This window comes from Gracilinanus agilis, chromosome 1, assembly GCF_016433145.1.
Source record: "Gracilinanus agilis isolate LMUSP501 chromosome 1, AgileGrace, whole genome shotgun sequence".
Lineage (NCBI taxonomy): Eukaryota > Metazoa > Chordata > Mammalia > Didelphimorphia > Didelphidae > Gracilinanus > Gracilinanus agilis.
Genome location: NC_058130.1, coordinates 175,467,056 through 175,482,588, shown reverse-complemented (window position 1 = coordinate 175,482,588; position 15,533 = coordinate 175,467,056). Strand labels below are relative to the sequence as shown.

Here is a 15,533-nt window from a genome sequence, read left to right as displayed (position 1 = left end):
AATTTAAAGTATCCAAGTGACAGCATAAACAATTGCCTCCTCCTTGGCCAGTTTAAAAGTCCATTTTTTCTACCATATTGCATCTGTATAACTCAGGGCTCACACGTATAAATTTGAGATGTGACATCCATAGATTACATTGTAAATCAGTCTATTGGCCCCTAGGGATGGGCAGAAGGATTTAATCCTGTCCCTTACTCTGATGGGCCTTTTCACATTTTGGTTCCTTGTTATGGGACTGAATGGGAAAAGCCCATTGTGATGGCCTGGGACACATTCACATCTGACTGTTGACTGTTTTTCTTCTGCCTTATTCCCTGACAGTGTGGAAGGAGAATACGTGCCTATGGAAGGAGATGAAGTCACTTACAAGATGTGTTCAATCCCACCCAAGAATGAGAAGCACCAGGCTGTGGAAGTTGTCATCACTCACCTGGCACCAGGCACCAAACATGAGACCTGGTCAGGACATGTCATCAGTTCCTAGGTGGCCTCCTGGTACCCCTGCTTCCTCTCTTCTCCCCAGCTTGGCTCTCCTGGAGGACACTGTTTTGGGAGGGGAGGTGGGACAAGTTTTGGGGACAGACAGATGAGTTATGAGTAAATTTCAGCCAAAGGGTGGGAAGGGAGTGGGAACTCAAGGGTCATATTGTTAGATGTGACTTAATTGCTGAAGAAAGGAGAAGGGGGACCAGGGGCCAGGGGCAGGGGTGAGGGGGGAAGTGTTTTGACGCCTTACCCCCCCTGAAATGTATTAATTTTTTTAACAAGAGGAGGCTCAGTAGCTGAGTGGAGGATTAAACTTTAAAGCCCAAGAAGATTTAGAAAGGGCAACCTTTTGGGATGTGTTATTTTCCTAACATGCTGGCTGGGCAACTATTAGCTCCAGCCTCCACATAGATGGACCTGCTCCCTGTACCTGTGTGTGCCGGGGCCTTTACACCACCAGGTTAGAACTCTGGGACAGAGGCCCGGGAAGGGGCATGATGGATAGTTTGGATTTTCTTCCTTGAGCCCCCAATCCTATAGTGACTCAGCTTGTCGCCTCTCAGTGTCCTTAGCTAGTTTTAGCCTTTGCCTTAGCCTTCAGCCAGGATTACTGATTAGTTAGAATGGGGATGACCTGAGGATGATGGAGACTTGGGGAGAAGCAGTTGAGTTCGGGGAATGAATCTCTGGATTCTTAGGAAGTTGTTTCAGTGCCTTTCTTGAGAGGGTACAGTGTAAGGGTGGGGAAGCAGGAGGGCCAACCAGCTGGTCAGAGGAGAGGGACTGATGGGAGATTAGGCAGCCCAGCCCCTATGTAACTCCCAGGATCCCATCTTGGTACTGTATAGAGTTTCAGTCACGCGGAGTTGTAAGACAGAATTCCTCATTCCTGCTGTAAAGCTTTACATTTTTCTACCTTTGAGGCCCCAATACAAGGACATCCCTGCTCCTAATGAAGCCTTTGGACTTTGATGCTTAGGTGTCAAGTTTGGATCCACCTCTCTGGTTTTTTGGCTGTTTTGTGCTCTGTTTGAACCATTATACTGTGAAAGGTGTTACAGTGAGGGCTCCTGTTTAGAACACAAAACCATCTCTTAAGGTTTGTGCTGCAACACTAGCTGACTTGAGGGGGGGTAATTGCTTGCTTTCTGACAACCTGAGTAAAGTGAACATTTTAAACATATTTTGAATGGTGACTTCTTATTTTAAATGTGACATATTAAATGTTTAGGTTTTTTTTTTTTTTAGTGATTAAGGTTTCTGCCTTAAACCAGATACAATTGCATGTGTGTGCTTGTCTTGCTACAAGATTGCAAGTACTGTACATATTTAAATTCTTTTTTTTTTAAGCAAATGAGCCTTTTGGATTTTCTTTGTAATTGGTTTTCTGCATTTCCAGTGGTTGCTATTTAAAAGGAAAAATGTATACTATATTCTGAATTTTGTGGTTTCTGGATAATGATTAAAAAAATCATTTTAAATGACTGCTTATTTGCTGATGATTTAAAACTGAAGTTCAAGAATTAACTGCTTGTTAACTTTTGTTGAAAATGGCTAAAGTAAAGTTCCTTAACTTTTGTTATTGTTTCTTATTTATTTTGTAAGAGTCCCGCTGTTTGAAAGGGGCTGACTGCTAGAATCACTGATTTAAAAAATGACATAGGATTAGAAACTGAGAGCTTGAAGGAACCTTAGACATCATCTAGTACCTTGAAACAGAACCCTACACAGTGGCTTTAGAAAACCACAAATTAATATTATGTTGCATTGTGTTTTTATTTGGTTAAATATTTCCCAATGACATTTTAATATTGTTCAGCCCAACCCCTTCCTTGTTGATAGATGGGGAAATGGTAGCCCAGGGAGGATAAGTAGGTAGTTAAGTAGCAGCCTTAGGATTTGAACACAGGTCTCCAAGATAGATGGTACCAGGCAAAGGTTTTGTCATCAGCAGGGACACATTGTGCGTCTGGCAGCCAGGCCAACTGTGCTCAGAGGATCATCAGCAGAAGGCTGGCCATTAAGTAAGGAACTTTCTGGATCCTAGCAAGCTCCATTGTCAGCTAAGGATGGAATAGCTTATTTACATTGGTAGAAGGAGTGAACACAGATTAAGTCCAAGTTGTTAATGTGTGATAGGATGGGAAGAGTTGTGGGATTGGAGTTGGAGACCTGAGTTCAGAATGCAACTGTCTTACCAAGTGGTCTTGGGCATGTTTACTTCATCTCTAGACTTTACTTTCCAGATACAAAAGGGCAAGGACAGGTAAACAGGGTTAAGTGCCTTGCCTAGGAAGTGTGTGTCTGAGGTCAGATTTGAATGCAGATCCTCCTGACTCCAGGCTTGGTGCTCTATGCATTGTGCCATCTAATTATCCCATTGATTATTAAAATTAAATTATTATTGTTACTAAGATGAATAAAATAAACAAAAAATTTTTAAAGAGGGGGTAGGTACAGTTGGACTAGGTGAACCTCTATAGTTCCTTCTATATTTCTCGATATCAGTGGTCCTAGTGGTCAAAAAGATAAGCTATCCACATCATCTGACTATATGAATTTGGGCCACTTTCCTGAGCCTCAGTTACTTTATCTGAAAAATGAGTGATAGCTATCAATGGGTTGATGGGAAGACTGAATATAAGCACTCTGTAAATTGTAAATTTAATTGTAAAATCCAAGTATAAGGTTGTGGTATTGTCATTGCTTTAGATCCCAGGTTCCTGGGCTGTTTTTCTCAAGCCCCTCTTATTTGTAACCTGTTGGCATTCTGGATCAAAGGTGTACCTCCTTCTCCCATCCTGGATTCCTCTCCCTAAGAATGACAGGGCCTAAAGGAGTCCATAACCCTCTCACTTTACAGATGGATGCAGGGTTCAGATTGCTTAAACAATTTGCCATGGCCACAGGGGTGGTATCTGTTTGATAATATAGTTAAATTCAGGGAGAGTGACTTGGATTTTGAATTCTGTTCTTCTAATAACAAATTCAATGCATTCAAGCTGCATTCAAACATGTATTCCAGATGGAAAGACTACCTAAGAAGTTACTTTGACTAAGTCCTAGCAAATTGCAAGAGGATCTTGTGTTTTCCAAGTTCTGTTTGCCATTTAGGTGCCTACTGTGCTTCCAAGATGTTTTTCTAGGTTACGAACAGAGCCTAGACACAGGTGCCTAACAATTTCCTGGGTAGAACATAGAGAATAATGGAGAACTAGGAGGGGACTTAGAGGTAGATCATCTTGATCAACTCTCTCACAATGTGGAAACGGAAGCTTTGAGAGATTAAGTCAAGTGGCAGACCTGGGCCTTGGGCTCTGTGACTCCGAAGGCAGTGCTGTTCCTACTACGCTATATGCTGTTCCTACAGAGAGCCTGGCAGTGTGTGTATGAGGAGGTGAATGCTACATGAAGGCTCTCTCTGTGCCATAAGTATACACTCACATCTATGAGGTGCTTTAAGGTTTATAAATACCTTCCTCCATTCTTCAAGGAGGTATTCTATGAACATCCTACAAAGTTCAAAGGAGAACACAATCTGATTTAGAGATAAATTTTCGTTCAGGTTCGAGAAGCTAGAACTAATTCTCTGGATTTTTGCAGGGTGGGTGGGGGGAGTATTAAAATATTTATCTCAAGAGGCAATTGTCAAAAGTGGAAAGATGCTTACTTGGATAATTTGGGATAAATTTAAGGCTTCTTCTTCTTTTTTTTTTAATTAAACTTTGAAAAACTCCCCTGACAATAGTTAGAAATGGTTTTTCATGCTGGAAAGAGCAGTGCACTGAAGAGCCTTAAGTATTAGTCTAGGCAAGGCCTTTTCCAACTCTAACATTAAACAGTTCTATGAATGTAAGATGTTATCCTAGAATCCAGTGAGGTAGTCTAAACCTAGGTCATAAGAATTGTTGTGTAGTAAATTTTTACTTGTGGAAAAAGCAATGTGCAAGAGAAATTTTCCTTCAATTTGGTGCTTAACAGTATAGAAATGAAAGACTGATCAATTTTGAACTACAGGCCAAAGGCTATAGAAGAAAGAGAAGTGGGTCTTAGTATCAGTTCTAAGACAGAAGAGCAGCAAGGGCCAGGCAATTGGGGCTAAGTGACTTGCCCAGGGTCACACAGCTACGAAATGTCTGAGTTCCGATTTGAACCCACATTCTTCCAATTCTAGGCCTGGCTCTGTATCCTCTGAGCCACCTAGCAGCCCCAGAAGTGGGTGTTAGGAAGCAGCTGGTCAGTGGGGCTGGAAAAAGTACTAAGTAAGATAGAGGTGTGTTTTAATTAGTGTTTACAAAGTATTAGAAATGGAAGGGAGCCGAGAAAATGACAGCTTTTAAAACTTTTCTAAGGACTATTCTTTCAGTTTGACCAAACACCAAAGGCAGAGGAGGGAAGGTGCATTTATTCTGTTTCATCTGTAGAGCATAAGTAATCGAATGACTCACTTTGTAATTGCACGGCACACGTTAGTGAAGATGCATACCAAATTTGTGGTGCTTTTGCTAAAAATTGTGAAATTTTATTTTTGATTTTGAAATTGTTTTGTACATCATTACACCATTTACAATGTTTAAAAAACTAAGCTTTTAGCTGGTCAGATTTTCTGAGTTTTACTAATCAGAAATGCCATGTATAACACTTTGGGTGTGGGGAGAACATTCATGAGTCAATGTCAGCCCCTCTGCTCTCTCCCCACCTCCAAACTTTTCTCCAGCCCAATGCCTACGCATAAGGTAGCAAGGAGCAGCCCTAGTCTAACATGGTAGAAGGGGCGAGTCAAGGCTCATTCTTCCCTCTCTTTGTACTTGCATGCTATGGGCCAGATCAGTATTGGGTTTTATTGATGCTGGCTGGAGAGAAAGCTAGTCAATGGGAAATCTAGCTGATTGATACAAAATCCTGGCAGTAAAGGCCCAGCTGCAGATGCTGGTGCTGCTGGTATGGCTACCTATCCTTCAATTCTTTCAGTAACAGCAAAGAGGGAGTGCCTGAGTTTTCTTTTTAGATTTAAATAAATAAAAAAAAAGACATTCAACCATTTCATTTTCTTCATTAAAAATCGTTACTCTCCAGGAGTATGTTACAGTATGGGCAAAGGGGGTTTTGGTTTTGTACCATTTTTTTTTTTATCAAAAATTCAAATAAGGAATTCTTAAAGCAGTTAAGAGAAGTGAAACCAGAGGTGTTATCACCCCTTCTAAAGCAAATTGTTCTGTATGAGGGTTTACCAATAGTAGATGGCATTTTTCACTAATAAATAATGGTAGAGGGGATGAAAAACTTCACATTGCTTAACTGATTAGGATTGATTTTTTTTTTTACCTTTTAAGTAACTAGGAGGTAGCTTAGAGTATTTCTTAACCAACCTAAACAAGAATAACTTGTTTCCTGAAAGCTTGGAGGAGAGGTCTAGTACCATTTTGTTTTAGGATGTTCAAGAGCCCAGCTTGGCTTCTATAAACCAAGGCTCCCATAAGGGTAGGGTGCTGGAAAGAAGGCTTCTCTAGCCTCAACAACCACTTCCTAGCTAGATGTTTTCCATTTTCTTCCATCAAAGGCAGTGAGGGACAGATGACTGTTATACAGCAGGCAGACTAGCTGCAATATTCAAATAGGAGTAAGAGTTTCCAGCAGTGTTGGACTGAGGGACAGGTTTTCTACCAGCTGTCAACTATCCATTTATCTGGCTGGTCATACAAAATTAGATTCACAAAAAGGAATGGAGGGTTAAGAAGAGGATACAGTCATTCAACTTGAATAAAGCCCTGAACACATGTAAGTCAACCTCACTATGGAGTTTTGGGAAAACAAGGAGCCTTCATTAAATCCTAAAGCCAGCAGGAGCAGCTTTCATTTAGTGAGGGTAGGTTTAAATTTTGAACTGCATAATTCTTCACATAGGAAACATTAGCAAACAGTCTCCTGTCCTATTCTGCTGTGGTGGAGTTCCACCTGTGTATGCACAACTTTAAATTTGGGAAGGGGTAAAACTCATTTGTCACAGGACCCCTTCATTTGGTCAGTTTGTATCTTATAGCTAAACTGTCACCTTTCCTGTTCCAGTATGAGAACTTCTCCAAAGGGACAAGCATATACCACAATTATACATCTTAGTTTTGCCCTAGAAAATGGGAAAAACATTTTTGTCTTAGACATTCCTTTGAGTCAATTGTTGCCTTAGGAGTCATATATCAGAACTCTTCTGTTTCCTTGGTCTTTCCAGATACAAAGGAGAGAGAGAATGGGGTCTGACTTTAATTTAAGAGTGGAGATATGTTTCTCCTTTTCTGAGGGCAATGACCATTGCCACATGTGGCAAGGCCCCATTGAATGTGTCTGAATTGGTGATGGGCAAGGGAAGATTTCTTGAGTTTGAAATGGTGATGTAGCAGTCTTGTTAACCTTCTCTATAGTTTCAAGATGACTTTTTCCCATTCAGTCTTAAGGTCAGGAAATGAAAGATTATAAGAAAAGCTCCTCACAGATTCGTTGTGTGTCCTTTGGGCTGGTCACTGAATATCCTACTGTTCGGGAATCTGTGTAGATTTCATAGTCATTTCCACCCTATAAACAAAGGAAAGACATAAATAGGTTTGAGTTGCTATCCACACTTCTTTTCAACATGTGACTGTTGTTACTTTAGTTTCAAAAGTTCTTAGAGAAATCAAAAGCTTCAGGGGTAGGAGAAACACACTGCGTAATGTGTGTAAAACACACTTAACAGGGGGTAGGAGAAACACACTGGTAATTAGTCAATCTTTAAAAAAAAAGCATTAAATAACTAAGAAATAAAACACTTGTTTGTATAGTTATTACCTAAGCTGGAAAAAAAAAAGATAAGCCTTTTCTTTGAAACATAAATAAACTTAGGACATATAATTATATTTATAAAGGAAAAAAACATTTGTATGAGGACTGGTTTAGTTCTTTTTCTTCTAACTACAAAACTGATAGGTATTAAACAGAGAAACTTAGGGCTGCAAGGGTAAGGGGCCCTTAATCTATCTTATCTGTCCCCTATTTTGCAGAAAAGGGCCCAGAAAAGGAAAGTGATTTGCTTCCATTTATAATCCATTCAAGGCATTTAAAAAAATCATACCAAAGTTCTTTCTTGGAAAACTAGATGATGTCACTCTCAAAACTTTGAAAATGTCAGCTAACTTTTAACACAAATGACATTCGCAGCATTATAAATAACTGCAGTCAGAAAAAAACTGTAGGAGATGCAATAAAAACAAAGAAAAATGTGAATATATAGGCACATTTGGTATTTTCAAAGGACTGACACTTGAAGTTAAAATTTTATTCTCATTTGTAATAACAGTCTTCCCCAATACCATATCATTTGCCTTACAAATTATGGCTAAAATGGAAGTTCTTGGAAGCGACCGTCTCTGATGAATCACATCACTAGAGCTCAAGGTGAATAAATTACATTATCTAGTGAAGCCTCATTGGAGCTTTTCCATATCTAATTTAATTTTAAAAAATGGCTGCCAGTGGCTTAGTCTGGCCTGTATAATGAAAAAAGGTGTAGGAATTGAGTTATATCAATGATTATATTCTAAGCCCTGGGAAGTGTCTGCTGATTTCAGATTCCATGTCTGGCCAGCAAAATATGAAGGAAAATTTCACAGTAATATGCCGCCCCTCTCCCCCGTAAATGTAGGAATGGATTGATGGCTAAGAACTATCTAAAAGAACTGATCTGCTACCCATGGAAATTAAAATCTATCAAAGGCAAGTTGCTTTGTAAATAAACTTATGGAAGAATTAGTAACATGGATTAAAATCTATTATTTTGCACAAATAACAAAAAAACTTGAGCATTTCAGCATATGAATAAAAAAACTGAACTATAGATGAAATTATGGACTTCTTATAGTTTTAAAAAAAGCATATGATAACTTTCACATGACAGGAACAAAATCTGGCTTGTTTGTGCCTCTTTCAGAAGTTCTTTTCCAACACAACTTTTATTTTCTTAACCCTTAACCTTCTGTCTTAGAACTGATAATAAGTATCAGTTCCAAGGCAGAAGAGTGGCAAGGGCTAGGGAACTCAGGTTAAGTGACTTGCTATGGATCACAAAGTTAAGAAGTGTCTGAGGCTACATTTGAACCCAGGACCTCCTCTCTATTCACTAAGACACCTATCTATCCCCTAATATAACTTCTTAAGCTGAAAGGCTGTACATATATCATCATACAGTTGTCCTTTAGATAAAGATATAGTTAGGATATAGATATAGTTATATTCACCAGTTAAAGTGTCATAGCAATGAAGGTCATTTTAGGACTTGGGCATTTGCCACAGATTAGTTAGCAAGAAGCCTAAGAGAAAATAAGAGCTCTGATCATATTTTCCTACAATGAAAAACCACATTGTGTATGATGCACCTAGAAAGATGTAGCATTTTAATATGGGCACTTTTATAGCTATTCATCCTATATTAAGGGAGAGGGAGAGGGGAAAAGGAGAGGAGGAAGGGGACAGGGGAGACAGAAGGGAGGGAGAGAGAGGGAAGAAGAGAGAGAGAGGGAAGGAGAGAGAGAGAGAGAGAGAGAGAAAGAGAGATAAGAGAGAGAGAGAGATGGGGGTTGTGAATTCCTGTTTTCACTCATTGACATGCCATGCACAACTGGGCACTTAATAAATACTGGTCAAGGAAAGCCTGTGACATACCAAGGCCTAAACACCCCATAAAGCATCTTTTAGAAAAAGATAGTGCCAGTATTTGCCTGTGTCTCTGCCATATTATAGCATTTGCATTACAAAACAGCTGAATCTTAATGGTTGCTGGCTAATTCAAGGAGATGACTTGAACTTTTTTGTCCTAGTGTTTTTGCAAAAGCTATTGGTTTTCCTTCCTGTGGCAGTAGTCCTCTTGTATGCCAGAATGGGGTGGAGTTCAAGAGGGATCACAAGGACAGGGAAGATGGACAATATCTACAAGAATGAAGCCTGGAGCTGTAAAGAACAGATCTCTGTCTGCCCATTAGCTGGCGCCTTCCAGTGCTGGCAGAGGTGGGGTGAAGACAGCTTTTGGTAAAAGAAAAGTCACAAGTGTAGAAACACACCTTCAAAGAAAACTGAGAAGGCTACTAGGGAAAAGGCTAAATAAACGGCAGTATATGAATATAACCAAATAGTATTGTGTCCTAAGACATGATGAAATGGCCATTTCAGAAAGCACTTGGGAAACCTTAATGAATTGATGCAAAACAAGTTAGTAAAACTAATAGAATAATTTACTCAATGATAACCACATAAAGACTTTAGAACTTTGATCAGAGCAATGATAAGCCATGAGTCCAAAAGAATAAAGATGAAACATCATCTCCAGATGGAGATGAGATGAACTCAAGATACAGAAGGAGGCATACACTTTTATTTTTTAAACTTTACCTTCTGCCATCAAATCGAAACTGTGTATTGGTTCCAAGGCAGAACAGTAGTAAGGGGCTAGGCATAGGGGTTAAGTGACTTGTCGAGGGTCACACAGCTAGCAAGTATCTGAGGCCAGATTTGAACCCAGAACCTCCCATCTCTAAGCCTAGTTCTCGATCCACTGAGCTATCCAGCTGCCCCTGGCATACAATTTTAGACATGACTAATGTGGGAATGTGTTTCGCTGGGCTAAATAGATATGCCTAAAGGGATTTATTTTTATTTTTTGCTTGTTTTAAAATTTGCTCAATGAGGGGGTAATGGGAAGGACAGATTTAACTTAGAAATACCTGTCTCTTAGAAGATAAAAATAATATTCTAAAGAAAAAAAATGGAGAATAAGGAGAAGATAAATATAAGAGATTAGATTGCCCTGCAGAGAATCTGATATATTTGGGCTAGCAATCTATCTGAAATTTGCTTCTTCTTCTTCTTCTTCTTCTTCTTCTTCTTCTTCTTCTTCTTCTTCTTCTTCTTCTTCTTCTTCTTCTTCTTCTTCTTCTTTAGAAGCCTAGAGCAGTGATAAAGAACCTATGGCATAGGTGCCAAAGATGGCATACAGAGAGCACTCTCTGGGCATGTGGCTGTCTTCCCTCCTCCTGCCCCCCTCACTCCCCAGTTTGTTACTAGAAAGGCAGAAGGACTGGGGAAGGGAAGAGCTGCTCCCCTCCCCCTTTCCACCTCACCTGACATTTCCCCATATTCCTTCGCCCCTCTGCCCAGCAGCCCAATGGGAACACACAGTGGGTAAGGTGGGTGGCTCACAGGTGGCAGAGCTAGAAAGGAGGGGAGTGCTTGGCACCCCCCCCCCCCAACTCGCTGAGGACATTCCTCACTTCACTCGCCCCTCTGTTCAGCAGCCCAATGGGAGCCCTCCCTCCCTCCCCTGAATATGGGGTAAAGGGGAGGCAAGGGTACACCTGGCACTCCTTCTCTAAAAGGTTCACCATCACTGGCCTAGAGTAACTGGCCTTGATGATAGGGAGAACTAAACATTTGCCATTTGGACGGGACTGAGAGTATTGAAGAGAGGTGGGTTCTTAGATTTTGTTTTTTCTCTAACATTTGCATATGTTCTTGATAATATGAATAGTAGAGTTTAATTATGATACTAATTATTTTTTTAAAAAACCCTCACCAACTCTTAGTAACAACTTGAAAGAAAGGCAAGAGCTAAGCAAATAGGGTTAAGTGACTTGCCTTGGGTCACACATCCAGAAAGTGTTCGGGGTCAAATTGGAACCCAGGTCCTCCTGATTCCAGGTCTAGTACTTTTATTTACTAGAGTATCTAGCTGTGTCTATAATATTGATTATAATGAAAGATGAACTACATATTCATGGGAAAGATGATTGTATAAAATGTCAAGTTATAAGAGAACTTAGATATTATCTAATTCAATGCATTTTATTTTATTTATTTATTTAAACCCTTACCTCTTAGAATCAATACTGTGTATAAGTTCCAAGGCAGAAGAGAGGTAAAGGCTAGGCAATGGGGGGGTTAAGTGATTTGCCCCCAGGGTCACACAGCAAGGATGTATCTGAGGCCAGATCTGAACCCCAGGTCCTTTATCCAGACCTGATTCTCTATACACTGAGTCACCTAGCTGCCCCCAATATTCTCATTGTAGAGCGGAGGAACCTAGATCCCAGAAGAGGAAATGATTTGCTTGAGGTCATTTGTTCAACAGGAGTATCAAGGTCAGACATGTTCAGTGGTAAAACTATGAAGAAGTCACAGATCTTTTGATTCCTATTTCAACTCTCTGTTAGGTCATATTAGCTTTCATTTAGCTTACAGTATTGAAGAATATTTGTATCTATAAAGTGCCACAGGTGGATTAGAAGTACATAGATGTTTAGTGATAACTAAGAGCTGGCAGACTTATTTCAATGAACCAGTAGTACGAAATTTAACAATTCATGCTTTCCCCTTGTTACAAAAGACCATACCGAACCTGGAAAAAATCTGCTTCTCATGGAATTGGAAGAGCTGGAGCAGACAGAACAGCTTGGAAGCTGTTTAGTGCATATTCATCTTACAGTTGCCACAGGTCAGGGAAAATCACAGTTGTTCTTGGGAAACATTAGAGAAGGCAAATGCACCAAGAGCTGGGCAGCTATTTGCTGACTTGCTCATCTAACTTTGATCAGCCACAATGTGATTTTTGTCTCAAAAGACCTATTTTCAAATAATAAATATGACTTCTGGTAAAGTTTGTCCACACTAACCTCTTAATAATCCTATTCCGTACCTACCATAAGATTATTGGACTTGGAACAAGAAGATGGGTTAGGAGTCCTGTCTCTGCCATAGTGCCCTCATCTCTAAAATGGGGATGATGCTGTTCCCTGCCTATATCATATAACATGAGGATCAGATGAGATAAATGTTAATTACCATATCAATGTGAAGTATTACCGAAGTACCATGCTCCAAACTGTTACTATGCATCTCTATGGTCTGTAGGTGATGTGACCTTGTACAGATTACTTTGTCTCTTGTGGCCTTTTCCTCAGCTATAAATGAGTGGATTAGTTAGTTATGAAAGTCCTTTTGAGCTTTAAATCCTATGATCCCCTATACTTTTATTGAACAAAGTCCCCCCCAAGGCCATAGGGCAACTTAGTAGTGGAAATAAGGTTTGGATTCATGAACAACTAAATATGTTACCTGACCACTGATGGGGCTTAAATTTTTATTGTGTATAAAGTACCAAAAGGTTCTTGTATTGGATAAGCATCAGCAAGATTCAGGTAAGGCCTTCTGGAATAATCTCAGTAAGAGGAGAAACAAGAGAGGAAATTTTTATTACTTTCTAAAATCGATTACCTGCCTCTGCCTTTTGAGGTGGGGTGGGTAGGAAGGGGAAATGACTTGTTTTTAAAAAGAAAGAAAAATGAGTGCAGTAAAATTCAAGGCAACATTATATAAATAAGAATATTACTAAATTTCAATGAATATTTTTAAGAAAACTTTTTTTCTTTTTAAACCCTTACCTTCTGTCTTGGAGTCAATTCTGTGTGTGTATTGGCTCCAAGGCAGAAGAGGGTAAGGGCGAGGCAATGGGGGTTAAGTGACTTGCCCAGGGTCACACAGCTTGGAAGTGTCTGAGGCCAGATTTGAACCTAGGACCTCCCATCTCTAGGTTTGACTCTCAATCCACTGAGCTACCCAGCTGCCCCCAAGAAAACTTTTTGTCAAAGACTATTTCTAAAAATTTCTAATTTTCAATGTATAAGTCATCCTACTTTCTGATACCTATAAATTGAGGAAATTAGACTGTGTCCTTACCAGTTCAAAATCCTATGATCCTGGGCAGCTGGGTAGCTCAGTGGATTGAGAGCCAGGCCTAGAAATGGGAGGTCCTAGGTTCAAATCTGGCCTCAGACACTTCCCAGCTGTGTGACCCTGGGCAAATCACTTAACCTTCATTTCTGCCTTGGAGCCAATACACAGAATTGACTCCGAGACGGAAGGTAAGGGTTAAAAAAAAAAAATCCTATGATCCTCTGAGCCTATAATCTGTTTGGTAGTTTTCCTTCTTTTAATCTTGCAATATTATTTCTGGCAACAAGGTAGGGAAAGAACACTGGATTTAGAGTCAGAATATCTGGGTTCTAATCCTGCTACTGCTACTTAATGTATGTGACACCTTAGGCAATTACAGAGACACTAGGTGTGGGAGGAGCTGGGAAAGGGAGTCATCCTCAGACTGGGATTCACCAAACATTTACTAAGCACATTCTGTGAACAAGACACTATGAATTACTTATGGAAGCTACAATGAGTTTAAAAAATGAATAATTCCTGGCTTCAATGAACTTGCATTTACTTGGGGCAATATAATTTGTACATAGGTAACCATAATAATTGGGTATGATGATCGCCAAGGAGAGAACCCTTCGAAAAGCTCTTGGAAACTGTAGGAGGGAGAGAACATTTTCAGCTGAAGGAGAACAGGAAATGCTTCACAGAGAAGGGAGTGATGGTTCCTGATGGGAGACTTGGGAAAAAAAGGAAGAACGCTGTACTCAATCTTCATCTTCCTATCTCTAGGAATCTCTACCTCCCTTCAAGGCTTAGCTCAGTTGCTACCTCTCATACAAAACCTTCTCCAATATCTCAAGTTGTCAGGAATCTCTTGAAATTACTCTGCATTATTTTACATATAATTTGTATTTGCTTGTGTATAAGATATACTGCTTAAGTAAAATATAAGATCCTTATATGCCCAGCACCTAGAAGGGGCCTCCTGAAGGCTGTGGAATTGAATTCCCTTCCTGTTCTGTGTCCTATGATCTTACTTTGTATTTGTGCACAGTATCTTTTGAGTGGAGGAAAAAACAGCTTAAATAACTTTGAACTAAAATTAATCTGATCATAATATTAAATTGACAGCTTTGCTTGCCTTCTTGGAAATTAATGGCAACTCAGGCAAAAAAAAAAAAAATAGACCCTAGCCTTATCCAGTCAATTCCTTTCTGTTTCTACAGTAATATTGAAAGAGTAATGAAAAGGTATAGTTACAGTGTGGTAAGAATCCTGCAATTTTTAGGCTGCCTATAAACACTGTGGAGGCTGTTCAGGTCAGCGTACAAAGTGAAGAGGAATTTCTATAGATGGCAAGGACTTCTAGATACTTTTGCTTGCAGATGATCTGTTGATTTTTAAGTCCTTAAAGAAGAGTTTCCTAAATGGGATAAAAAAATCATGTAAAAGATTTCAATTTAAGTATCCACAAAGGAAAAAACCCAAGTGGATAAAGAATAACTATTGTCCAGACCAGTGATGGGCAAACTATTCCCTGAGGGCCTGGATCAGGCATAGTTTGCCCATCACTGCCTTAAGTAATTCTCTAATCGCTACATCTGGATATGGAGGCATAGTGATTAGGGAATTGCTTAAGGCAGTGGTGGGCAGACTACTGCCAGCCAGCGGGGAATAGTTTGTCCATCACTGGACTCTAGACAATAACCTTCTTAACTTGGGCTAGATTTCAGAGGGTCCATGAATGTTACATCTGGTTTCCTTTGCAATCCTTATTTTGTGCATTTAAAAAAAAAACTCTTATCTTCCATCTTAGAATCAAAACTATGTATTGGTTACAAGGCAGAAGAGTGGTAAGGGCTAAGCAATGGGGGTCAAGTGACTTGCTCAGGGTAGCATAAGCTAGGAAGTGTCTGTGGCTAGATTTGAACCCAAGACATCCTGTCTGTAAGCCTGAATCTAAAGGCCCTGAGCCACTGATCTTCCCCCTATGCATTTAAAAATACTGTGAGAAGGGAGTCTACAGATTTCAACAGTTTGTCAAAAGGGTCCACTGACACAATGACAATCAACCCTTGGTTTTCTCCACATCCTAGGGGTGATGGGGCAATGTCACTGGCACACATGGCTTTAACCACCACCTTTAGGCAGATAACTCTTGTATCTAGTCTCCTCTGTCTTGTCTTCTAATCTCTATCTGCTTCTCCTACTGCCCTTAGGACATTTCTTCCTAGATGCCCTCTAGTGTTCCACACAGAATATAAACAAAACATCTCATTTTCTCCCCTGAACCTGTTCCTCCTTCTGATTTCAACATT

General features: G+C 39.9%; 2 protein-coding genes across 4 annotated transcripts in view; one reads left to right on the top strand and one right to left on the bottom strand.

The window, feature by feature from the left end:
* Positions 1–2,065, top strand: part of CARHSP1 (calcium regulated heat stable protein 1) — a 28,083-nt gene extending 26,018 nt beyond the window's left edge. For both annotated transcript variants that reach the window (XM_044659035.1, XM_044659034.1), the window contains exon 4: positions 325–2,065. In XM_044659035.1, coding sequence (XP_044514970.1) covers positions 325–487 — 163 coding nt within the window. In that variant the 3' untranslated portion in view covers positions 488–2,065. The remainder of the gene's footprint in view (positions 1–324) is intronic.
* Positions 464–15,533, bottom strand: part of PMM2 (phosphomannomutase 2) — a 37,123-nt gene continuing 22,053 nt past the window's right edge. Inside the window, exons 8-9 of one of the 2 annotated variants that reach the window (XM_044659032.1) lie at positions 6,975–7,056; positions 464–546 (exon numbers count right to left, since the gene is read on the bottom strand). In XM_044659032.1, the coding sequence (XP_044514967.1) occupies positions 464–546; positions 6,975–7,056 (165 nt within the window). Of the gene's footprint in view, positions 547–6,685; positions 7,057–15,533 lie in introns of those variants that run through there. The other variant, XM_044659033.1, reaches the window with a different exon arrangement.